This window comes from Phoxinus phoxinus (genome assembly GCF_949152265.1).
Source record: "Phoxinus phoxinus genome assembly, chromosome: 11".
Lineage (NCBI taxonomy): Eukaryota > Metazoa > Chordata > Actinopteri > Cypriniformes > Leuciscidae > Phoxinus > Phoxinus phoxinus.
Window position 1 is genome coordinate 23,264,956 of NC_136886.1, and position 27,078 is coordinate 23,292,033.

At 40.1% G+C, this 27,078-nt stretch overlaps 1 protein-coding gene across 7 annotated transcripts in view; it reads left to right on the forward strand.

Annotated features, from left to right (window-relative positions):
- The window catches only part of LOC307007292 (centrosomal protein of 95 kDa-like), a 276,695-nt gene that overhangs the window by 210,946 nt on the left and 38,671 nt on the right, over positions 1 to 27,078 (forward strand). For 4 of the 7 annotated variants that reach the window (XM_079629107.1, XM_079629109.1, XM_079629113.1 and 1 more), the window contains one exon: positions 18,656 to 18,749. In XM_079629107.1, coding sequence (XP_079485233.1) covers positions 18,656 to 18,749 — 94 coding nt within the window. The remainder of the gene's footprint in view (positions 1 to 18,655; positions 18,750 to 27,078) is intronic. The other 3 variants (XM_079629108.1, XM_079629110.1, XM_079629112.1) reach the window with 1 other exon arrangement.

A 27,078-nucleotide genomic window follows, 5' to 3' on the forward strand; every position in this document is an offset into this window, starting at 1 on the left:
TAGAGACCTATCCAGCTTTGCATGAACAGTGTTGCTCGTTGATATTGTTAGTCCCAGCCTCCGTCTCGATTAGGATATGCGGTGGTTAATTTTTTGACTGACCATTATGCTTTTGCCTCTATTTGGATGCCTTGTTGTTGCTTGCGTTTCACCTGTATGTCTTGAATATAGCCTTCGAACGCATATTGCAGCCACTTTTGCCTACTTCTATCGGACACTTTATTTGCTGCTTTATAAAAGTTTGATAAAATTTCAGCAGGAAGAGCTGTCACTAAGCCATGTTGATAACAAACCAGAGCCCATATGAACTTGACAGACGTAGCAACAGTAACTAAGGGGGGCGGGGCTTAGTCAAAGGTGAATTGTTGTCATCAAAGGACAAGGTGGAGACCTCCTAAAGCAGGGATCTGCAACTCGAGTCCTGGAGAGACACTGTCCTGCAGAGTTTAGCTCCATCCCTAATCAAACATAACTGGCTGCATTTTTCAAGCAATCCTTTAGACTTTTGTTAGGTTTTTCAGGTATGTTTGACTGGCGATTGAGCTGAACTAAAGTCAATCACCATATCCTTTGTTTTTTTAACATTCATCAGAAGAGAAAATTGTTCTCACCATGTTGCAAAATCCTGCTCTGCAGGACCATGTTCATGGAGAAAATTCACAATCACTGAATCATCCTCATACTTAACAATGACTGTTCTCATGTCTACTTTGGCAATCTGTGAAAGACAACAACCTTGTGGTGAACCAGTAGAATAATATTGTAAATCAGAATGGATACCATTAACTTTTTTTTTTTTTTTTTTGTGATTAATATTTTTATTTTAAGTTATCATACCAGAAACATATCAAAGCTCACTGAACTATATACAGACAGATGCCATGAAAACTGTCCATATATAAATAAAATAAAAATAAGATTACAGAGAGAGGGAGATGTAAGATGTCAAAATCTCAGTTTATCTTACAGAATGTCCGTGATTTTTGTCCAGCTCTGAATAGTATTGTCCTTTGCGCCATTGATCTTGGCAGTGGTACCTTCCATCAATACAATGTCTCTGAAATAAGATAGCCAGACAAAAGTGGTTGTTATGGATGGCTCTATCCATAGCTTTAAAATAGTCTTTTTGGCGGCAGTACTTGCTGTCAGTAAGGTCCTTTTTTGATGAGCATTCAACTGAAGAGCGGAGTCATCTAAAAGTAGAAATAGCAGTGGGTCTTGAGGTATATCCAAATGTAGGATTTCCAAAAGAACAGTACTTACAAAGGTCCAAAAAGGAACCACCGTTGGGCCTTCCCAAAACATGTGCAAATAAGAACCTACTGTAGATGTATTGTATAGATGACAGTATGGATCAGATCTAACCCGCATCCTATATAATACACTAGGAGTAATATAAGCCCTATTAATACATTTATAATGAATCATCTGGTGAGCCAGGTTCTTAGATGCAGTGAAACATCTGGCCCATACCACATCCCAGTCAGGTTTAGCTAAACCATCCCTTTCCCAGGAGTGGACAGCTGGAATATATGAGTATTGCAATACAAGAATTTAATTATAGATCTTAGAAACTAAGCCACTAGAGGAAGTATTAGGGTCCAGCCATTTCCACAATGGATGTGGTAAAATGTTAGTGGTCCAAGGAACGCCATATGCTTTCAGGGCTGATCTCAGTCTCAAATATAAAAAAAAAAAGAAAATCCAGGTAAAGAAAATTCTGAGCTTAATTCCTGAAATGATTTGATGCCGTTTTTACAGAAAATGTCCTTCAAGGTATAAATACCAGCATCAGGTCAAGCTTTAAAGACAAAAGGTTTACTACCAGTACACAGACAAGTATTGTGCCACAATGGTGTTATTTTTGGTATATAAGAAGGGGCCTCCCATACTTTTCTTAACCTTTTTCCATACCTCAAGGGAGTACTCAATGATTGGTGCAAAGGGTAGATCTTGTAGCCTAACCGGATGGGTGATATTCACTTCTAAGTCTCGCCATGGAACCCGGGAATCAGGATTAACCCAGGTTTGGATTGTTCTTGTTTGGAAGGCTATATTATATATCTTAAAATCAGGGAATGAAAGACCTCCTTCAAGTTTCTTACGCTGCATCGTTTTAAGTCGAATTCTGTTTTTTTTCTTAATCCAGATAAATCTAGAAATAGCCGTATTGAGTTCTTTAAAAATCAGGTGGTGCTAATGGTAACATAGAGAACAAAAAATTTACCCTTGGAAGTACATTCATTTTAATAGTAGATATTCTTCCATGAAGAGCTAAACATAAGGGGGACCACCTATCTAAATCTTCCTTGATCTTATTCAGGAGCGTTTGATAGTTAGATTTAGGGATAAGATGAACTAAAGGGGATATAATGATGCCCAAATATGTAAACTGTTTAACTATGGGGATCAATGGAGGTAAGCTACTGGATTCCTGATTCGCTGCGTCATTAAGGGGCATTAATGCTGATTTATTCCAATTCATTTTGTAACCCGAAAGAGTACCAAACAAATGAAAAAGATTTAAACATTCAGGAATAGACTCAGAAATATTGGAAACATACAGCAAGTTATCGTCTGCATAAAGAGATATTTTGTGCGAGGTGTCTACACAGATAATGGGTTGTATAGTTGATGACTGACTTACTGCTTGAGCCAAAGGCTCCACTGATAAAGTAAAAAGCAAAGGCGATAATGGACAGCCTTGGCGAGTGCCCCGACCAAGAGCAAAGGGTAAAGACATTGAGGATCCCGTAAGAACACGAGCTGAGCAGCTATTGTAGGGTGTTTTAACCGTTTTAATAAATCCTTGTCTGACCCCTACGTATTCAAGGACCGCCCAGAGAAAGCTCCATTCAATTCTATCAAAGGCCTTCTCCGCGTCCAGTGAGAGAACTGCGGAGGAGGCTGGATAAGAATCGGATCTATGAATGATATGTAATAGTCGCCTGATATTATCAGACGCCAATCGGCCTATGAGAAAACCGGACTGATCAAAGTGAACGATACTGTCTATGCATTTATTCAGTTTAAGAGCTAGAGCTTTGGCGAAAAGTTTAGCATCGGTGGTGATTAACCCTCTGGGGACCAAGGTGTTTTTGGGGTCCTTGAGATGTTTTGACATGCCCTGATATTTGTATTTTTATCAGTTGCTTATAAACATATTAATGGCAAAGGTGTAATTACACTCTATTTAGCACGAACATGGCTATCATTATATGTGAGCAACATGTATGTACATGTTTGCATTTTTGAGAGAATATTATTTATGCCCGGTTATTCAAAAAACTCAAACTTACATTTTCTGATATAAGACCACATACGACCAACTTCACATATTCCCACAATACTTTTGACTAATGGATGTTGTCGGCTAGAGTTTTTACTTCAAAATGATCTGAAAATCATCCGGGCTAATCGTTCACATTAAACAATAGATTGATTTAAATTTTGTAAGACACTTTTTGTTTGGAAAGGCAATATGCAGGTGGGCGTGAATGATCCAACAAGGTCATGAATAAAGTCCTAATTGACACCTGAGAAGAGAAAAAACTTGCTAATGCTGCATACTAATGAGCCTTTCATTCAGGTGTCACTGAGCCACAAAAAAGAATGCAAAGACAACACACATACACACACATATATATATATATATATATATATATATATATATATATATATATATATCTACAGAATTGGTTCAGAGTTGGAAACATCTTGAAAAAAGTGTATTTTTCCACAAACTGTGTATGCTTGCAAATTGTATAATATCCAAGGTAAACATTTCTAGTAATTGTGCAGTTAATTCTCATTCGTATTTTCAGAAAGTTTTGGAATATGTAGGTTATCCTCTCCCCAAATTTGTCACTAATAAAACACAAAAATAATTTAAAGAGAAGGCTTATATTGACCTTTTAAGATTTTGTTTGCACCTTGTAAATTAGGTTTTGATGTGGCAGTAAAAACTTTATAATCTATCCAAAACGAAATGTTGTCTTTCATATTTCGTCTGTAACATATTGTCTTTTATAATATATATTAGGGCATAAATGTTAATTTGCAGTTTAATATGTTGCTTATACAAAGACGATTTTTACTCATCTCAGTAGGCAATATTGTATAGATAGTTTGCTAAAAGCTAAACTAAAGGTTAATTCAATCACACACAGACACGCGCGAGCTGTAGTAAACAACAACAACAACAACAACAACAACAACAGCATGCATCTGTGCCGTTCATTCATTCAAATACAGAAACGTGATTCAAATTTAAACAGTCTTTTGCGGTTTACAGACACCATTTCATATCGCGATTAGAACAAAGCACTTACTGATCTGCAGCTGGATCCGTTGTTAGGCTACTCCAGCACGTTTGAGGTCAAATTTTACAGGATTATCACGATATTATTATTCCTCACTACAGTGTGTTTTCCAGCTGTTGTGGGCGTTGACTGGTTTGCATGTGTTGCTTCAGATCATCTGCGTTTGAATAGCGCGCGCTCTCCATGGGCGTGTCAAATTAGCAGAGTAATGAGGTGCCAAAACGATAATGAGAACGGCTGATCTCTCTCTCTTTTTATATAAATACATAAACAGAGAATGTTTGTTTTAGTTTTGAATTAGATAATTTAAAACTACACACTTAAATGATTATAGAGATATATAGCTCATGTCTGAGTGAATAGTATTCGCTGAGTTTTGTTTAAGTTTAGAGACGTGCACTAGAAAAAAAGTTCACGGAGAGGCAGAAAGCACACCCTGTTTACTTTCTTTATTTTACAAAAGCACAATGTTTTATTTCGATTTTAAGTCAACCCATAAATAAGAAGACATTTAACAGTTTATTTTTTCATATTTCTTAAGCCTGTATGACAAAAAATGATGGGAGTATTTTAAGTCTATTTTGCTGCTATGTGAAAAAAACCGAGGAAAACGCGCCGGCGTGTTTTTTGGTCCCCAGAGGGTTAAACTAATAGGAAGGTAGCTAGCACATTCTAAAGGATCTTTTCCTTTTTTAAGTAAAAGAATTATCAGAGCTGTGTTTTGGTCCCTATGTAGGGCTCTGTTTTCAACTGCAAAATTAAATGAGTTTAAAATAAGTGGTGATACTATATCCCAAATAGCAGAGATTAATTCAGGGGGAATTCCGTCAATTCCTGGAGATTTTTTCTTTGGCATGGAGTCCAAGGCCAACTTCAATTCTCCCAGCGACAAGGGACAGTTTAACATCTCCTGATGATGTTTATCAATTTTAGGAAGATGAAGCTGTTGAAGAAATGGTGTATGTTGCTGGTAACTTGAAGAATTCGAAGTGTGTAGTTGTTCATAGTAAGTTTTAAAAGTCTGATTTATATCTTCGGGTTGGGTGCATAAAGTGTCTTCATTCTTTATAGCGTGTATGATTGCTCTAGATTGCATCTGCTTGATTCGCAATGCTAATAATTTACTTGGTCTCTCACCGTGGAAATAATAAGATTGCCTTGTTCGATGCATAATGAATTCAGCTCTGTACAAAAGTAATCCTTTTAGCTCATATTTAATTGCACAAAGTTCTTCCTCCTTCCGTTGACAATACTTGTTTTTAAGGTCTTGTTCCAACGTCTGAATTTGTTTCTCCAACTCATTTATGCGGCAATTTCTAGATTTTTGACGAAAAGAAGAGAAAGAAATGCATTTCCCTCTAATAAAACATTTTGTCACCTCCCATAAGGATTGTGGGTTGTTCAAATCAATAAACTCTACTAAGGAGGTATGCAGTTGTGATATACATTTTTGGTCATGGAGTAAGGATGTGTTAAATCTCCAACGTTTACATCTAGAGGGAGCGGAAAATGGGAGAAGACATAAAGTAACCGGGGAATGATCTGAAAGAAGAAGGGGTAATATATCAGCATTGTCAATAAATGGAATATAGACAGGAGATACAAGCAGATAATCAATGAGTGAGTATGATTTGTGGCGAGCTGAAAAGAATGTATAGTCCTTGGTGCTATCATGGTTTAGTCGCCATATGTCACACACATTGACCTGTTTTATAAAATCATTAAACAACTTTGAGGAGGTTAGATCAGAATGAGATATTTGGGGTATCAGGGATTATCCACAGCATTGAAGTCCGCCTATTACAAGATAATAGTCACTAAAACTTAGTATCATACGAACAAGCTGTTGATAAAACTCACTATCATGTTCATTAGGGGCATAAACTGAAACAAAAGCGCATTTAATATTGGACCATGTACCGAGTATACAAGTAATACGACCTTCATGTACCGAGTATACAAGTAATACGACCTTCTACGTCACTCTTTGTACACTGTATGGAAAAGGGAAGGCGCCGAGCTACCAATATCAAAACTCCCTTAGTTTTCTTAGGCCCCGTTTACAAGTACATGGTTATTTTGAAAAACTGAGACATTTCCCTTTGGTTGTGCCCCTCGTTTACACGCAAACGGAGAATTCTCCTCTGAAAACGATTCTTTCTAAAAACTCCGGCCAGAGTGGAGATTTTGGAAAACTCTGTTTGCACGTTTGCATGTAAACTGAGAAAAACTGAGTTTTAGGCAGTCAACGTCACAGTATGTGACAGAACTTGCACTGCATCAAAAGTGTGACCTATATTTTCGGGATTCTGATTGGCTAATGTGGGCTTGAGCTTCTCGTTACACTGCCACCTATAGGTTTGGCATGCTCTTGATGGCATATACACGTGTTCGTGTAAACGAACACTTTTCTGAAAACGGTGAGGGTGAAATGTCCGTTTATTAAAATAACCGGCCACGTGTAAACGTAGCCTTAGTAGAGGAAGAAAAAGAAACTAATTTATAGTGCGTATTCTGAAAACGTTGTACATCACAAGCTTTCAAATGAGACTCCTGTATTAATACAACCGATGCTTGCTTAGTACGTAAATAATCTAAGCATTTAGTTATCTTAATGGCACCATTTAAACCATTAACATTCCAAGATACTACTTTAGGAGCCAAAAATCATTAATAATAAAGTACCTCTCTTTGAATATAAAATAAACAATTGTGGACTTACATGGAAAAATGATGGCATCTAAAACTTTAAAGGAACAACAACAGCAACCGAATGAGAGGGCAGAAAGCAGAGAGTTAGAACGAACTCTCCTGCCTGCCAAAACAGAAACCTCGTCCGGATACGTGGCCAACATAACAGTCGATTACTCGAGTCCAAAGGCCGACTCGGCATCACAGTTCACCAATGAAGTGCTCGGCACGATCGCGGCGTTAGTAGAACCTTAAACTCCGTTCCTAGAGATTACGGGCTGTCGGCGTTCGTTAGCATTCCCGCAGGTGTGTCATCAGATACGGGCAGAGGCGTAGCGAATGCCTGTTGCTGGACAGCATACGATTCCACTTCAGCCGGCGTTTCGAGAAGAGAGGTTGATCCGCGGTGCATCACTTTGATCGTAGAAGGATAAATCATGAAGGATGCCAAGTTTTGTGAGTTTTTTCCTAGATTGGTTCATCTCGCGTCTTTTCATGGCGTTTTGGTTACTGTAATCGGGGAAGAAAAGAAGCGAGCTACTCCTGTGGAGAATTTCCTTTAAGGATCGCGTTCCTGTCCTGAAAGCGTAGCAATTTGAAGATCAATGTTCGCGGGCCCTTTCTGTTGCTGTCCCCGGCATAAATGTGATGTGCCCTTTCTATCTCTAGCGGTCTATCTTTAAGAGAGGGAATCCACAGGGATAATTGAGTCTGCATGAAGCCCACAGCGTCGCTGCCCTCTTCACCTTCTTTAAGACCAACGAGGCGAATATTGCATTGATGACTCTTGTCTTCCAGCCTCGCCATCTTGTCTTGAAGCATATCTACGACCAACTTAACTGCAGCCGAATCTTGCTTAACTTTCCGAACTGCCGTCTGAATATTATCAAAGTTGTTGCTAATCATTCTCATCTCTTTCTCCAGGGAACCAATTCTTTCTGCGATCGGTTGAAATTCATCTTTAAATAGGAATTCTCGCACGACGCCAAGCTGTAGTTTCAGCTCGTCGGCCACCATGACACGCATTGCATCGTTATCAGGATCCTTCAGCCGTTTTTTCTCCGGAGAGGCTGGTAAAAGTTGACGTTTAGCCATCACCACTGGTAACAAACCTATATGCTGCGATAGTGCCAAAGTTTAAACTTAAAGGGTTAGTTCGGCCATTTAAGACATGAAGTTGTATGCAATCCTTACCAGCACTATAGTGCATACACTCTGACCCACTCTGTCTGGCCGCTGGAAGTTTTTCAAGAAAGTAGTCCTGGTTAGTTTCCGGGGCCACAAAACTGTGCGTTTTTACGTGAAAAAATGATTTGCGTTTCAAAGTAGGGCTGGGCGATATGGCCAAAAAAAATATCACGATATTTTTTTTTATATCAGTCGATATCGATAATTATCGATAAATGTCAAATCTTTATTTATTTTAAGTTAAAAGACAGATTTGTACTCCTAAATGAAAGCTGTAGAAACCAGAGCGTTGTGTTTTTAAACTACTCTTTATTGTCAGAACATATCATGACAAACACTTGCCAAACAGGTGAACATTTCACAAATTATTTCAGTAGTATTAGCTTGAGTTAGGATGCAGATTTACTTTATACAATTTATGTTCATTAACAAAAACAGTAACATCTGTTTAAAAAAAAGTAACAACATTATTTTTATTTGGTCAAATGTAATATTCTTTAGTTTTATTAAAATTAACCATTGGTCATCCAGCATCATGCATTTAGATCATGATAACCAAAGATAAAATGTAACTTCATGGTTTCTATGGTATTTATGAAAACCAGTAGCCTAAATACATTATTAAAAACTAATTATATTCCATTAGTCCTTTAATACATTGTCTACATTAATAATATTATACAATTCAATATATATATATATATCCCACATTTCATGGTTTCTAGGCTAACGTTACAGTAACGTTAAATCCGTGGTAAATGATGGGAATGTGTAACTTAGACGGAAAAGCCTTCTGACTGTATCGTTGCGCACAGTGCTTCTCCTGTTCGTCAGCGCGGTCTCATCTGCCTTTAAACTGGTTTAAATCACTGAGACATTTGTGTTCCTCGCTGAATTCAAGCGCTCTCACTGGATCTAGTGACCGAGACCGATCATAGTAAACGCGTCTGCTCGAGTGAGCTCAGCTCGCGCTCGCGCTGCCGTTTGGACTTTCCGAGCGGATAAACGGTCCGTGTGGCACGCGCGGTTCAAATGAGATTCGTTCCGCTTTTGGCGCAAAAACATTATCGAACATTTATCGAACTCTTGATATCGTTTTATCGAGAAAAATTATATCGCGATAATTATCGTTATCGTTTTATCGCCCAGCCCTATTTCAAAGCTTGATTAATTTACATCACAAAAAACACGCCAGACAAAATTCATACCTCAGTTTTAATCGGCACTATTTTCTTTCCATTTCTATCAATCCACGCTGCTGTCAACGACCACAGTGCGCATGTTACGATCAGCTGTTGACTCGCTGACAACGTCTGACTACGAAACTTCTGATGATGAAACCAATTTTAGCACAATGTCAGACGGAACAGATGATGATGAAAGTAATTTTAGCACAACGTCAGACGGAACACGTCAGACATGTTCATAAAGATACCTTTATGAACTCAATTGTGTGTGTGTTCAATCAAATAGTTTTCTCAGCAAATTGTAGGCCTACCTATATCCCTATATACTGTTTTTATATTAGACTTCTTTTCATGTGATTTCCACTGGAGTCTAAACATCAGCTTGTTTACCGTACAGTTTAGACATGGGATCATAAATTTAGTAAATAGCTTACCCATGCTACTGGTACAGCAAAACTCTTTAAAATGTGTTTTTTTATTTTTACTCCTTGGTTGGGGATGTAATCGGCTTCGCTGAAGTGAGCACTGCACACACGAAAATCCTTGATTCTGGCCCTCACTGCCGTCGACATAGGGGACGAGGCGGGGGATCCATATCTGCTATGTTTCAGCTCTGAAGCCCTGGATAGTGACCGACTGGTATCAGCGGGGAGTGACAATGGGAACTGTCTCGTACCGAAAAGTTATCTCGACGGACGCCTCCAACCTAGGTTGGGGCGGAATTTTCGAGGGCAGACCGGTCTTTGGCCTCTGGTCAGACACGGAGAATCTCTTCCATATAAACTGTCTGGAGATGATAGCGGTCGAGTACACTGTGAAATACTTCCTCCCATTTCTGCGGGGCCACCACGTACTGGTTCGAACGGACAACATGTCTGTGGTATCATACGTGAACTGCCAGGGCGGTGTCAGATCCAGGACCCTCTGCGATCTGGCGGAACGCCTGCTCGTCTGGGCTCAGCACCACTTGCGCTCGCTCAGAGCCGCGCATGTGCCAGGACGCATGAACGACGGACCGGACAGACTGTCCAGGAACAATGTTCCCCCGGGGGTCCGGGTCCCTGCACCCTCAGTCAGTCCAGTTATTGTGGCACCGGTTTGGCAGGGCAAAAGTCGACCTATTTGCGTCAAGACAACGCCCACTGCCCAAGGTTCTTTTTGAAGAACGAGGGCGCTCTGGCCCAAATATGGCCCAGATGCCCGTTATACGCGTTCCCTCCGGTCTCAATGTTACCACAGGTAATCGAGAGAATCAGGGAAATGCGTCATTCGGTGCTCCTCATAGCCCCCCGATGGGAGAATCAGACGTGGTTCTCGGAGTTGGTGCGGCTGTCAGACTCAGCCCCATGGCCGATCCCGGTGAGGAAAGACCTCCTTTCCCAAGCTGGCGGGTCGATTTGGCATCCTCATCCAGAGCGATGGTCTCTGCATGCATGGATAATCAACGGGTACCCGTTGCTTTGCCAGAAGGGGTTGTGAACACGATCGCGCAGTCTAGAGCCCCCTCTACCAGGCAGCTTTATGCGTCTAAATGGTCTGTGTTTACTAAATGGTGCACGGGCAAAGGCCTAGAACCACAAACGTGCAGAGTTTTGTGGGTGCTTTGCTTTCTTCAAGAGCTGTTGGACATGGGCAGGTCCCCCTCCTTGCTCAAAGTATATGTCGCGGCCATCGCAGCGTTCGGCGAGTCGACGCGTGGCCAGGCGATAGGAAGGAATGAGCTCATCATCCGCTTCCTTAGAGGAGCCAGGAGGATGAATCCCCCACGGCCCCCTTCGGTTCCTATCTGGGATCTTTCCTTGGTCTTAGAGGCCCTGGAAGCACATCCCTTTGAACCGTTACACTCTGTGGATCTGAAGTACCTCACGTTCAAAACCACGTTTCTGATCGCTCTGGCATCAGTTAAACGTGTGGGTGACTTACACGTGTTTTCTGTTAGCGCTGCGTGCCTCGAGTTCGGACCTAATGACTCTAAAGTCGTCCTTAAACCGAGACATGGCTATGTCCCCAAAGCGATCGGCACCCCGTTCAGAGCGCAGATCATTTCACTCTCAGCTTTGCCGGCATCGGGCAGCGAGGTCGACGCGAACCTCCTTTGCCCTGTCAGAGCGCTGAGAATTTACGTCACGCGCTTCGCCGCCTTCAGGCGCTCGGAGCAGCTTTTTGTTTCGTTGGGTGGACGCACCAAGGGTCTCGCCGCCTCAAAACACAGCCTATCCAGATGGATAGTGGACGCTATTGCTGCGGCTTACGCGTCAAAAGACCTGCAATGCCCTTTGGGCGTTAGGGCTCACTCCACCAGAGGCATGGCCTCTTCGTGGGCTTGGTCCAGTGCGATTTCTATTCGTGACATTTGTACGGCGGCAGGCTGGGCCTCCCCCTCTACATTTGTTAGGTTTTACAACCTAGAAGTTCCAGCCCTGCAGGCTAGACTTGCACTGCGTTGACAATGTATACAAATTTAAGGATAAATTTTGGCTTCAGTATCTCGAGCAAAGAGACTTTACCCGGTGCATAATTTTACATTACGCAGTACTCGTTCCCTCTTCTAGAGAGAACCGAGGTTACGTTAGGTAACCGAGTACGTTCTCTTTCGGCTTGAAGTTGACCTAACTAACACACGCAATTCTGCAAAAATGTCAGTTTTGTCGAGTATCCTCATAAGAGCAGACTGAGCACTCTTAAATTAGTTAAATAGTTTTAAATGAACATAAAGAAGAGTTTATGTAAGATCCGCGTCTCTGTCAGCAGCGGCTGCTCTTAAAGGGACAGTAGCCAAATAAAGCTTTCTGTCAGTAAAGTTAATCAAAGAACAAAGGGAACAGAGAAAAACTCACTGCTCTTGACAAAATAACATTTGTAACTTTAATAAGGATTAATCTATGTATAATTGAACATTTATGCAGTACAAATTGTTTGATAACTTTATTAAATTTCTGTATATTTCCTACCTTTTAGACAAATATTTTAAATATACTGTCTTTGTTGTTTCTACATTAATTTGGAGATTAAATGTGAAATTATGACATTATAAAATGTTTATACGTTTTTATTGTGAGTAATCACAGATTTTTTTTATTTCTAACCAAGCCCAATTTCAGGATTTTCTGCTACGCATTGAGAACACCATGACATCTATGCTGAGGCTTAAAGGATAGCCACTACAAATGGTATCTTATTGTAGTGTTACCAAACTATACAGGAGATAAAACGTGTTTTATTTGACTTGACTGTACTTTTATTTAATCCAAAACTGCGTTCATCATTCATTTTAAAAAGGGCTTTTTAAACCTGCTAAGAGTTATCCAGCCAAGAATAAGCCTAGAACTGCTTTTCTGTATATTCTGGATAATATTAATGACATAAAAAGGGATGCACCGATACTGATACCAGTACCAGATACAAGCCTATAATTGGTTAAAAAGGAACACTTCAGTACACTACACTAGAGAAAAATATATATATAAATATATTCCTTAGACTTTATGAAATGAGATTGGAGTAAAAACATGAAGCCTAATGTTTGGCGCGTTTTGCTTTTCAAAGGCACAGCGCAAGTGACTCAAACTCACAGCGCGTGTAGAGAACATTATTGAAGCGATCGAGCCACTCCAAACTATGAAACATTATTGGCACATTATCCAAGTTTGAGCAGATATCAACGAGCACAGCATTTAACAGTAAACGCTTGTCTAAACATTATGCATCATAAATTTCATATTAGCCTACTTTTATATCATGCTGTATTTTATTATCGAACACAAAATCCTTGTGTCGTACATAGGCTATATTTATTTATCATTGAAAGGTTGCCTACCTGTCTATAGTTCATATTTCAACATATTTCCATTGATTTCATACATTTTAGTCTGGCACCAGTTCAACTGGTACAATGTGAAGTTTATGGGAAATAAGAAATGGGAATAAGCCTACATGTCTTTCTTTAAAAATCGTATCTTCAAATCGCGTTCTTCTTCTTTTGAGGTAAAATCCAGTGTAAACTCACAGCTTGTCTTCCAAACTCAATAAAAAGCAGAAAAAATATGAAGTTTCTCTTCTCTCTTCATGCTTTGTTTAAAGGTGATGAGGGCGTTTACATGTGCGCATGGACGATTTGCATGTCAATTGTTCTTGTCAATTGTCAATTGTTTTCATCAAGTTACTTAAACAGAGAATATTTGTTTTAAATATGAATTACATCATTTAAAAACAAAGACTCCAAGCTTTGTAAAGACATAACTCTCACGTGTGGGTGGCAAGTATTCACTGAGTTACAGTTAATTTTTATGTTGCGTTTCAGAATGAACTTCACACTGAGAGAGACGGCAGAACGTGCATCATGTTTATTTTCTTTATTTTACGAAGAGCAGAACATTTTGTTTTTATTATGAGTGTACACAAATAAAATAAGACATTTAACATTTTTGAATGATGTATAACACTGGCCTGTATGACAAAAATCGATTGAGTTATTTTAGTCTCTTTCGCACTGATAAGAAAAACAGTGAGACACCGACCCCAGAGGGTTAATGTTGTTTACGGTATATGTCTATGTGCAAAATCATAAATCAACTCCATTGCTGAGTTTTTTTTCTCCTTAAAACTGCAGTGAACCAAAATGCGGTTTAATATCGCTGGTGTTTCTGACGTCACAAACTACCTTGTAACCAATCAGGTCAACGAGTGGATTTCTGAGCTGGTGTGGGTGAGTGAAGGTGGGGCTAATTTGCATATTCATAGAACCGTGTATACTAAATGAGGCAAGAGTTACATTCAAGATATTTTAAGGCATGAATAATTTTGTTTAAGGAAAATGTTTTTAAATATGTAATTTTGCTGTAAAAAAGGGATACAATTATTGACTACAGGGGGACTTTAAGATCAAAGTTAAAAAGAGAAATGCGTTTCTCCACCACTAAATGGGGCCGTATTGTATAAGCTGAGGAAAATGAATAAAGAATAGTCTAGGATGTGTCTTTGGATTTTCCTTGACTACTTCATAACTATTGAAGTAAGAGCTACCAGCCTAAAATCGTTAAATTTCTTTGGAGCCCTGGTCTTGGCTCTGTAACAGATATATAGACAGGAAGAAGAGGCACAACATTATGATCTGAAAAACTGATAGGAGGGTCTGCTATGGCTTTCATTGCTCCCTTGATAGATCCATAGGTCTAAAATCTTATCATGTCAAGTATAGCAATTGACATACTGATACAAATCAGTAAGAGTCTTCTTTAAGTCGCAGTTATTGAAAACAAAGTTTGGAGCATCCGGCAAAATTGATTTAAAATTTTGCATGGATTGCACTGTTAATGCACTACTGAACACATTGTTACACTCATTTATGATGTCTAAACCATGGAAAAAACACATGGAAGCTGCTAAATCATATAGAGAATGACTTAGTAAGCAGGAAAGAGTGTGAAATTTTGACAAACCAAAGTTAATATGTGGTAAAAAATACGTACAAGCTTTGTACTTCTTTGTCATGGACTGACGACCCCACAATTCTTCCTTCTATTTCTTATCCCGACATGGGCTTCGTTCAGACGCAGTGGTCCAGCGCGGCTACACATTGTCATGTTGTGAAATTTAAACAAGACAATGTCTATTGCAAATGAAAACCCTATTTATGTTGTGGTTGTTGTTTTTGTCGTATGCTTGTCAACTCAACGTCATTGCCATAGAAACCAATGCAGATATTCCGGAAAACGAAAGAGCTGCATGGACACACAAATCGGATCTGAACAGTTGCGATACATAGTGTGGACATCAATAACTTTAGATCAGATTCCAATCGGATTAGGTCTGACAGTGTGAACGTAGCCATAGTGAACTACTTTACTTTTAGTCAACTACTTCATTTACACATGTGGGTGATAAGCTGATGCTGTGCCTTAACCTTAACTTTTGGCAGTCTATAGAAATGTTTTTCCTGGTGTGACCGATTAGAACAGCCCAAAACACAACAATAATTGACCACCAAAGCGTTTTTTTTCACGCGGCTGGCTTTATTTTTCAATGGAAACGCCGTGTTTTTAGAACGCCAGGAGCGTAAGGAGGCGCTGAGCGAATATTTAACGCTCAAGTGCTGAGCTCTCGCCGTTTTTTACAGGTCGCCTTTGAATGTTCAACTTTGGGTAAAACGCAGCGCTCATCACTGTCACTTTTTAGCCAACCGTCCAATCACAGTGGAGGAGGGGCGGGACTAATACCACACGGACCAACAGATATTCTGTATCATAGCAACGATGCGTCTCAACTGAAAAAAAAAACTGCGCTGCCAAAACGCTCTCAAGCGCCCGCAGCTAGGCGTTTTCAGCAGAGCGCCTAGCGTTTTCAGCTGGCTAAAAACGCTTTGGTGGACACACGGCCTTAGTGCCATGTCTCTGTTTTTTGTTACCGTGGTGTTCCCATCATCTGTTATTTCCACCATTTAATTAAGCCAGTGTTCTTTAAAACATGATGACGTTTTATTTCCCATCTTTGTGTTTGCGTTGCCTATATCGTATTAAACTATTTGGTCCACATCCATTAAAGTATTCCTACAGCGACTTATTTGGCTCATTGCCGCTAAGATCATTCTCTTTCTGAAACCTGTAGTAAACCGCATTCCCCGTTCTGACTTTATAGCGGTTGACCAGAAGACAGCAATTATTTCTCATTTACCAGATTACAATGAAATGATTATGTCCCACCTTCTAAATAAAAGAGCCAATCACCAATTGACCCAGGGAGTTTGATTGACAGGCGATCTGACCAATCATAATACACCATCACCATTTTTTGTCAGACAAAGCAGTCAGGAGGGTAAGTAGATTAACGTTGGAGGATTTGACCTTGAAAAACAGAGTGTACTGACGTCTTTCCGCGGTTAAAACAACATTCCTTCTTATTTTCATTCATGTTTATTTGATGCTATAAATCAGGGGTCACCAAACTCGGTCCTGGAGAGCCGCTGTCCTGCAGAGTTTAGCTCCAACCCCAATTAAACACACCTGAACCAGCTAATCAAGGTCTCACTAGGCATACTAGAAACTTTCAGGCAGATGTGTTGGACCTGGTTGGAGCTAAACTCTGCAGGAGGGCCGAGTTTGGTGACCACTGCTATAAATTTACTAGAAGGAAGAGATGATCGGTTCACGAGCAGCTTTAACTGATGCTCTACAAGCGATCTGTCAGACACATTAAAGAGCCACAAAACGGTATTTATTATTTCGATTTCTTTAAAAAATAAAAAGTTGAAAGTTGAGACTTTGTTTCATATCAAAATCAACCTGGTCTGTCCTGTCTGTCAGCGCGTTGTCAGTGTGCTCTCTTCTCTGCAATGTATTTTTCACTGGGTGAGAACATAGTGAGGCGTGAGAGCGGCGTAACTTGTCGGACATAGCAACAGTAACTAAAGGGGGCGGGTCGGTAAATTGGTTAGACATTGCATCACTGCAGCTGCCATTAGAAGCTCTGGTTGCTATAGAAACAATCAGTGTTCTGAGACACGCACGTAGGACTCTACATCCACATTGGCCTGTCCAGTTTTTTTGTCATGATTTGAGTGTTTAGAAACAATTTGACACTTGTTGTAAGATTTCATTGGTGAATTCAAATATGAAATCTAATCGTAAGCTTTTTGAAGAGCTTCAGAGAATTTGATGTTTCCCCATACAAAGAGATAGGAGCTGTACTTGCATGACTAAATTAGCTGCCTGAGAGGTATTTCAAAGAGGCATTTCAGTGACTTGCCTGAAAGCAACTTTGATATAAATGCAAATTTGAGCAGAACACAATTATTAGACTTTCTCCTTTTTGTTTGAATTTGCAAAAGAACACTGAACAAGAATGATGTTCATAGAAAGGACACCATGAGGAAACAACCACTATCAAAAAAAAGAGAAAGAAGCTGGCCCAAGACTACCTGTGATGCTCCTAAATTTACTGCCACCATTAGGTTGTGCCTGCTAAAGGAGGACTTACAAGTGGCTAAATTACTAAGTTCACTTTTTCCTGCCTGCACTGTGAATGATTATTTAGTGTCTTCGATTACAATTTAAGTAGAACTATTTGTATATTATTAATTTAGTCAGATAGTTTATTACATATTTTAAATCTAAGAGTAATCAATTGAGAAATCAAGGTAATTCCAAAAGGTCCACAAATGTTTTTCTAACAGATGTAATTGGGATATTTCTTTCTTGCATCTTTTTGCATACTGTTATTTTTATTTAGCCATTTATCGCCGTGGTTAAATACAACTAATATGGTGTTGTGCTGTTTGTTTATTCTTATATGCAGGTGAGTGTTGTGATGACAATGGCTGTCTTTCATTTTTTTTGTCAGTCGGTCTTCTGTGTTTCTGATACTGCACTAAAATGGTTTAAGTTCTACCTCTTAGATTATTATGGGTAGATGCAGGTCTGAGGTTTGTTTGGTGCAATCAGTTGTTCCTCAGGGTCAATTTTGGGCCCTTTACTATATTTTTTTCACCTTGGTCAACTTTTAAGATCACTCAGTCTTAAGTTTTATTTTTATCCAGAACATTCAGATTTGCATATATTTAAAATATGATATCTGATAATGTGGCTGTGGCCTTTATATCAAGGTATTTATGAGGAATGAAATGGATGTATCAATTTTCTTTGTTTTAACAGTGAGCAGCCTGAGGTTATGATCATTGGCCCACTCCACCAGCCTACAGAAAGCATTTTACCTTAAATGTGGATGGCTCTATTCTGAAGTTCCAAACAAAACTCAATTTGGGAGTGATATTTGATGCTAATTTAACATATTATCCTCATGTCCAGAATACTGTTAAAAAAAAAAATCATCTTAGAAACAGACTATGCCCCATGTTGTCATTCATTGAATTTAAAATTCTCATGCTTACCTGCAAGGCTTTCCATGCTTTGGCTCCTCAATATTTGTCAGAGCCCTTTACCCCCTACACTCCAATGAGTGATCTCTGCTCTTTTGAAGCTTGACTTATAACTGTTCCGCCAAATTGTTAATGGGTGATAGAGATTTCTCTTAATTTGCCCCAAAACTATGGAAATATCTGCCCTCTGAGATTAGGCATGCAGAATCTCTTAGTGTTTTTAAATCTTCCATTAAAACTCACTTTTTTTAGGGTCACTTTGATTACTTTGTAACTGTTTTTATTTTATACTCTTTTCTTCTTTAATTGTTTTGATAGCATGCTTTTTCATTTTGTATTGTGTATCAGAATGCATTTCTCTTTCATGAATGCATTTTTTTATATGAATGTATTCCCAGATCCCCAGATCCTGCATCAAGTCATCTTGCTCTCGCCGAACCAGACTCCAACAGACAGCCAGAAGAGAGACCCATTCCTGTAAGACATCAACCAGTGAGCGAGCACACACACACACACACACACACACACACAAACTGGCATATACTGTATAGTTTACCAGGACTCTTCATAGGCACAATTTTTTTTATCCTGAGCTAATCTTTATCCAAACCGACATACTGTACAAATGAGAACAATAGAAGCAATCAAACCAACAAGAGGGCAACAATATGTAGGTCTAAAGGGCACACCAAGGACGGGAACTATAAAGATATAGTTCTAAAAATCGTTCTCAATATTAAAGAATAGCGGAGTCCACACCACAGCTACAATAATAACGGCACTGAGAAACGATATCATTGGAATCACTTTCAGAACAATTTTATCCAGTTGATGAACGATAAAAGCATTGACAATCAGAATCCATCCTGCTGTAACGAGCTTGAGGATTTAAAGGGGAACTGAAACGAAATAGGAAGTAAAGGTGATATAACAGATCTGTTATCATTTTTATTTGTGGTAGGACACTTAAAACTGTTGAAGTAGTTACAAGGGGGGAAAACAGTGATATTAGTTTGTTGTTTTGTTACTAGGGCGCAGCCATCTTGAACTTCAACGGTCCGTGACGTCACTGGCATGGTAGGCTACCTTGACAGCTCCAGCAAAATGGTATCTCAAAAGCATGTTTAAAAATTGTGATCTGTTCAACAAGCAAATATAACACCTTCGATGCCATCAAGGACCGAATACCGGTAACCTGTTTGTAAAATGACTGTGGCATAAATGTGACCGGCGGGTCCTGTAAACAAGTTCCACTCACCCCTTAGTTGTTATCGTGATGTTCACCGTCACAGTAGTTCAAGTTCCTAAATTAATCCGACATCGAGGATGCTATCCAATATAAGCAATATCCATCGACGACACGGCAAGATACTTGTTACTCCTCGTTCACACCAAGCGCGAATATGCGTCAGGCGCGAGTGATTTCAATGTTAAGTCAATGGTAAGGCGCGTTTAGGCGTGTCTGGAGTTCTTGCGGCGCGAATGAGGTGTTTGGCGCGGCGCTGACGCGAATTGAGCGTTTGGCGCGATACGCGCGTTAAGCGCGAATTGTGCTTTTTGTGCATTCACGCGTTTGACGCGAATTCACGTCTGCCGCCCGAGTTGAAAAATCTGAACTTCTGCGTCAAATTCGCGCCGCGTTAACCAATCAGGAGCCTGCTTGATGTTGTGGCGGCAGGCCCGCCCAGAGTCATTCATTCAAAATGGAGGAACGTATAATTTTAGCCCTGGAGGGTGATCCTCGCTCAGATGCGGGACAGCAGGTCATCAAACTGGGCGCGGGACAGGCGGAAGTACCGCTGAAACCGGCCGTCATCCAGCCACAGCTCCTGGAGCAAATGGTGAAATTCGCCAAACTGGGTTCGCCTCCGAAGGGTCTGGTGGACCCAAATACGGCGACGATGATCCCTACGCCGCTGTTCTGCTCTCCAGAGTAAATACAGTGCGGTGACTCTCTCGGTAAATGATCGCTCATCAGACATCTTGTAAAAAGATGGCCGCCAGCGGGTCTCGAAACTGACTTTCGCCTCTTGACGCGCGTGACGCGCGTAAATTTCGCTTCAAACTTTTTTTTTTATGCGCGTCAATTCCGCTCTTGACGCGCGAATGAACACAAAGTGGTCACGCGAATAACCAGACGCGGCAGGCGCGAATTTTGACGCATATTCGCGTTTGGTGTGAACGCAGCATTAGTGTGATTTCAGCCGCTTTCAAACTGTGTATGAGAGACGCGGCGGCGCTCCTTGCCAGTTTAAATTTGATGAGTGCAAACACCTAAATGCAATGCACAGACAGCCAGCTGTCACAGCGCGTGCACTAAACTACATTCTCTTTATCGTTTTATTGCATTTAAAGTGTAAAAAACAAAAGGTTCACATAAACAGTTGGTTTTGTCTTAAAGGGGTCATATAATGGTACATGCACTTTTACAAGTTGATTGTACTGAAATGTGTGTTGGCTGTGCCTGTACACAACCATCATATAATGATAAAAATCCATCCAGTGTTTTATTTTATTTTATCTCCTTATATGTTTTCCCCTGTCTCAAATAGAGCTGTGTGACGTCACACGGTCGGACGCCCCTCCCACGATTGTTAATTGACAGCAGCGTTTTAATACAGACCCGCCCTGAGCAAGCTGTCATCATAGTCCGCCATTGTTGATACGCTGGAGCAGAATGACGTCTAAGCGATTGTGGTGTTCTGTTCTTGGGTGTAATAACGAACACAGCAGTCATTTTGATGTTCCTAAATCCGAACCGCTGAGTTTTGTTTTCGAAGGGAATATTCCCCACGATCAACGTCTATGCTTTCATGTTTGCGCGAATCATTTCTCACCAGACTGCTTTATAAACAAGGGTCAGTATAAAGCTGGTTTTGCTAAAAAGCTGCTCCTGAAAAAGAATCGGCACCAACTATTCGTGTTCCTGCTGCTCCTCCAGAAGAAGTGAGTGTAAAGTTTTATTCATCACTGACAAGCCTACATTTACAGAAAAAAAGTTTGTCATGACCATTAGCTGTAACATCAATCTGTCAATGAACTAACGTATATACATCAGTAAATACATAGCGTTTGTATCTCACTACTCTACCCTGCCAGTACATACAAAGATAGATCAAAGTGATATTACTTTAACCAACCATTCAGAAACGTCCTGTTTAAGCCTTAATTGACGAACTTCTTCGGGGCCGTCATCTTGTTTTGGGGTCCGACACTGGTTCAAATGATACGGTTGCACAGATGTGTCCTCAGAGACTCCAACTGCCATTCTTTCTCCAAAATATACCCTCAACTGTTGTCAAGGCAACACTCCACGTGTGTTGTGTCAAAACGCCCCACAGAACAGAGGGTGGGGTGAGCAAAGCTCATTATCATTTAAAGACACATGCACTTAAATGGCGTGCTGAAAACAGCTGTTTTTGACCAGGTAAAATTAGTGTTTTCTTACAATACTATTGAGAATTTTTAATTTAAGTATATTACTAACTTTTCATTTAGACCCTAAATAATCATATTAACTTGTACAAAAATTGCATTATGACCCCTTTAAGTTAATGTAAACATCTGTAAGAAATCGTGTATGTGTATTAGAGTGCGGATCGGGCCGACTTTTTCAGTCCGAGCCCGGCCCGCGTCCGACAGAGCAGTAACCGAACCCGACCCGAGCCCGACAGGCACAAAGATATTTATGTTCGAGCCCGACCCGAGCCCGACAGTTAAAATCCCATTTTTTTCTCATACTAATGACAATTGTACGTTTGTTTGTGTGGAAAGCCCGCTTTTATTAAGCAACTGTAGGAAGGCAATCGGAAATGTCAACAGAATGAGCGCATCAGTGCGCGGAGCAACAAGCGTTCTTGACACAGGCGCGCGCACATTATGCACGCGTTTCGTTGTCACGGCTACATAAACAAATGTCCGCACACAGGAAGACGGATGTTATGGTAATATTTTACATGTATTTTAATCACAAAAACGAACGTTTGCATCAAGTGAAAGCATCAGGCACATCGGCTACCTACATAAGCTGTTTTAAATTTAAAATGTTCAATGCCTTATCGCGCTGATGTGACCGAGCCCGACCCGAACCCGAACATCATTTCTAAATATCTGTCCGAACCCGGCCCGGCCCGTCGGGTACCGGCGGGTACCGTCGGGCTCGGGTCGGGTATCCATCCTCTAATGTGTATCAGACTATTTTCCAGACTATAAGTCGCTCCGTAGTATAAGTCGCATCAGTCAAAAAATGCGTCATGAAGAGGAAAAAAACATATATAAGTCGCACTGGACTATAAGTCGCATTTATTTAGAAATGTATTTTAAAAAATCAAAGACCAAGAACAGACATTTAATCTGGAAAGGCAAGTTATTCAGCTACACAATAGCACACAGAACAACAGGCTGAATAGGTGTCCGACTGTCCGGCATGTTAACGTACACAGGGTTTCCCGCAGCACTTTGGCCGCCTAAAGCCTTGTTTATACTCGACGCGTCCGCACGAGCGCGAGTCTCTGCTGACTGTGCACGCACCTCCCCAAACGGACGAGGCGTTTATACTTGACGCGCTCGCCGTTGTGCTATTCTGTGAAACGACAGGGGGTGACTCGGAGTAATACTCCTCTAAACCACCAGGAATCAGCAGTGAAGAAGTAGTTTTAAGATCCACTTCAAATGTTGACTACTGTAGTAAGTAGCATGAACTAACAGCAAAACATGCGTTACCTTTTTACTTTTGGCAATGTTAATGAAAATATAGGTTTTTATTTTAAAAAGTTTGTATTATTAATTGCTGAAATTCATATATTAAAAAAGAGTAATAAATGCAATAGGTGTATTGTACTTTCACTGCATGTAAACTAGTAAACTACTGAAGCCTTATTGAAGAGTGTTTAAACTTTAATTTCACCAACAGGGCTTACTTCTGCTGTTGTAGGCTTATTTTGTCAAGTCAAGTCAAGTCATCTTTATTTATATAGCGCTTTTTACAATACAGATTGTATCAAAGCAGCTTCACAGTGATAACATGAAAATAATACAAAAAAAACAATTTCATCATCATCCACCTTTAAGGCAGATCTATAATATTGTTGAATATTAAATGTCCCCAACTAAGCAAGCCAGAAGGTAAGGCAACAGCGGCAAGGAACCAAAACTCCATCAGGTGACAGAATGGAGAAAAAAACCTTGGGAGAACCCAGGCTCAGTCGGGGGCCAGTTCTCCTCTGGCCAATGAGTGAACAGTGTATGAAGTTCAGAATGAATCAGAGTATTTGTCCAGTTCCGGTTGGTTGAAGTCGGAGTGGAGAGGAGGAGAGACTGGTTGACACTTCAGGTCAGCGGCGTCGTCGTCATGTCCTGGCGCTGGTCCTTCATCAGATCTGGATACGGCCTGGTTCCGGTGGACAGCAGTAAACCTCGGGATAGACAGAGAGACTAATATTAGCGTAGACGCCATCCTTATTATGATGTACCAAGTACATCAGGATTTACGGGAAGTGTTCCCGGTCCCGGCTGTTCTAAACTATGCAGCCTAATTATATAAGTCTATAATGTGTTATGTGTATGCTAGGCCGAAGAGATGTGTTTTTAGTCTAGATTTGAACTGACAGAGTGTGTCTGCTTCCCGGACAATGGTAGGAAGACTGTTCCAAAGTTTTGGTGCTAAGTAGGAAAAGGATCTACCGCCAGCAGTCGATTTTGATATTCTAGGTATTATTAACTGGCCGGAATTTTGAGATCGCAGTAGACGTGAAGGACTATAATAAGTTAAGAGCTCGCTCAAGTACTGCGGAGCTAAACCATTTAGTGCTTTGTAAGTGATCAGCAATATTTTAAAATTTATACGATGTTTAATAGGCAGCCAATGCAGTGTTGACAGAACGGGGCTAATATGGTCATACTGCCTGGTTCTAGTAAGAACTCGAGCTGCTGCGTTTTGAACTAGCTGTAGTTTGTTTATTAAGCGTGCAGGGCAGCCACCCAGAAGAGCATTACAATAATCTAGCCTTGAGGTCATAAACGCATGAACTAATTGTTCTGCATTATTCATTGAGAGCATATGACGTAATTTAGATATATTTTTAAGATGGAAGAAAGCGGTTTTACAGATACTAGACACATGACTTTCAAATGAAAGATTGGTATCAAAGAGCACACCCAGGTTCCTAACCGACGACGAAGACTTAACAGAGCAGCCATCAAGTGTTAGACAGTACTCTAGGTTATTACGTGTGGAAGTTTTTTGTCCAATAATTAGAATCTCTGTTTTTTCTGAATTTAGTAGTAGGAAATTACTAGTCATCCAATTTTTTATATCAGCTATGCATTCCGTTAATTTTGTGAATTGGTAGGTTTCGTTAGGTTTTGAAGAAATATACAGCTGAGTATCGTCGGCATAACAGTGAAAGCTAATTCCATGTTTCCTAATGATATCTCCTAATGGTAGCATATACAGAGTGAACAGCAGCAGTCCTAGTACTGAGCCTTGTGGTACGCCATACTGAACTTGTGATTGATAAGACATCTCTTCATTTACTGCTACAAACTGATAACGGTCAGATAAGTATGATTTAAACCATGCTAGTGCAATTCCACTAATGCCAACATAATGTTCGAGTCTATTTAAAAGGATGTTGTGGTCAATGGTGTCAAATGCAGCACTAAGATCCAGTAATACTAATAGAGAGATACAACCACGATCGGATGATAAGAGCAAATCATTTGTGACTCTAACGAGAGCTGTCTCGGTACTATGGTACGGTCTAAATCCGGACTGAAAATCCTCGCAGATATCATTTCTTTCCAGAAAGGAACACAGTTGTGAGGATACTGCTTTTTCTAATATCTTTGACAGAAATGGCAGATTAGAGATCGGCCTGTAATTGACTAGTTTTGTAGGATCAAGTTGCTGTTTTTTAACAAGCGGTTTAATCATAGCTAGCTTAAAGGTTTTTGGTACGTATCCTAGAGACAAAGATGAATTAATGATATTAAGAAGAGGATCTATGACATCTGGAAGCATCTCTTTCAGCAGCTTAGTCGGTATAGGGTCTAACATGCACGTTGTGGATTTAGATGATTTAACGAGTTTGCAAAATTCTTCCTCTCCTATAGCAATGAATGAATCAAATTTTCCCTCAGGGAGACTACAATGCACTTCCTGATGCGATACTGTATTAGACGGTTGCATAGTTATAATTTTGTCCCTGATATTATCGATCTTATAAGTGAAAAGTTCATAAAGTCATTACTGCTGTGTTTCTTGGAAGCTTCTGGGCTTGAAGCTTTCTTTTTCGTTAGTTTAGCCACTGTTTCAAATAAATACCTAGGATTATGTTTATTTTCTTCTAATAGGGTTGAAAAATAAGCAGATCTAGCAGCTTTTAAAGCCTCTCTGTAAGCAATCGAGCTCTCCTTCCATGAAATCCGAAACACCTCTAGTTTTGTTTTCTTCCAGTTGCGCTCCATTTTTCTGGCTGCTCTCTTAAGGGCCTGAGTGTGCTCGTTGTGCCACGGCGTTGGACTATGTTCTTTAATCTTCTTTAAGCGCAGCGGAGCAACTGTGTCTAAAGTGCTGGAAAAGAGAGAGTTAAAAGTTTCTGTTGCAATATCGAGTTCTTCTAAGCTATCTGGGATGCTGAGATGATGAAACTGATTAGGAAGATTATTGATAAAGCCATCTTTAGTAGCAGAAGTAATCGGTCTAACATATTTATAACACGGAGTCGGCTTTGCAGCCTTGGCTAAATGTAATTTACACGAGACTAGATAGTGATCTGAGATGTCATCGCTCTGTTGCAGTATTTCAACGGCATCAACATCTATTCCATGTGATCGTATTAGATCTAGAGTATGATTACGACAATGAGTCGGTCCTGACACGTGTTGTCTAACTCCAATTGAGTTTATAATGTCTTTAAATGCCAATCCCAATGCATCTTTTTCATTATCTATGTGTATATTAAAGTCACCAACAAGTAGTACTTTATCTGCAGCCAATACTAATTCTGATAGAAAGTCCGCAAATTCTTTGATAAAGTCTGTATGGTGCCCTGGTGGCCTGTATACAGTAGCCAGCAGAATTTTCAAACGTGATTTATCGTTTACACTATATATTTTTACATTAAGCACCAACACTTCAAAAGAATTATATTTACAACTAGATTTCTTAGTGGTTTTGAAAATATTACTATAAATTACAGCAACACCTCCTCCTTTGCGTTTCAGACGAGGTTCATGTTTATAACCGTAATCTTGTGGGGTTGACTCATTTAAAGCAATGTAATCGTTTGGTTTTAGCCAGGTTTCTGTTAAACACAGCACATCTAGGTTATAATCTGTAATCATATCATTAACTATTAGCGCTTTTGAAGTAAGAGATCGAATATTCAGCAACCCAAGCTTTATCATTTGCTCATTTGTATTATATCTATTTTTTATTTGTTGAAGATCAATTAAATTTTTAACCTTAGATGGGTTTGAACGTGTTTTTGATTTCCAAGTTCGGGGAACAGACACAGTCTCTATATGATGATATCTAGGTGAAAGAGGCTCTATGTGATGGGATTTATCTGACCTTGGTGACGTGAGGCCGCTAGCAGACGGTCGGTTAAGCCAGTCTGTCTGCTTCCTGACCTGAGGCCCAGATTGTCATGTTTTATCTCTAAGACTATGAGCCAAATTACTAGAGAGAAGAGCAGCACCATCCCAGGAGGCAGTGGCGTATCCAGGACATTTTTACTGGGGTGGCCAAGATGGGACACAAAGCTAGTGTGGGGTGGCCATATCTACTATAAAGTAATGTTATGTAAACCTTGAAACT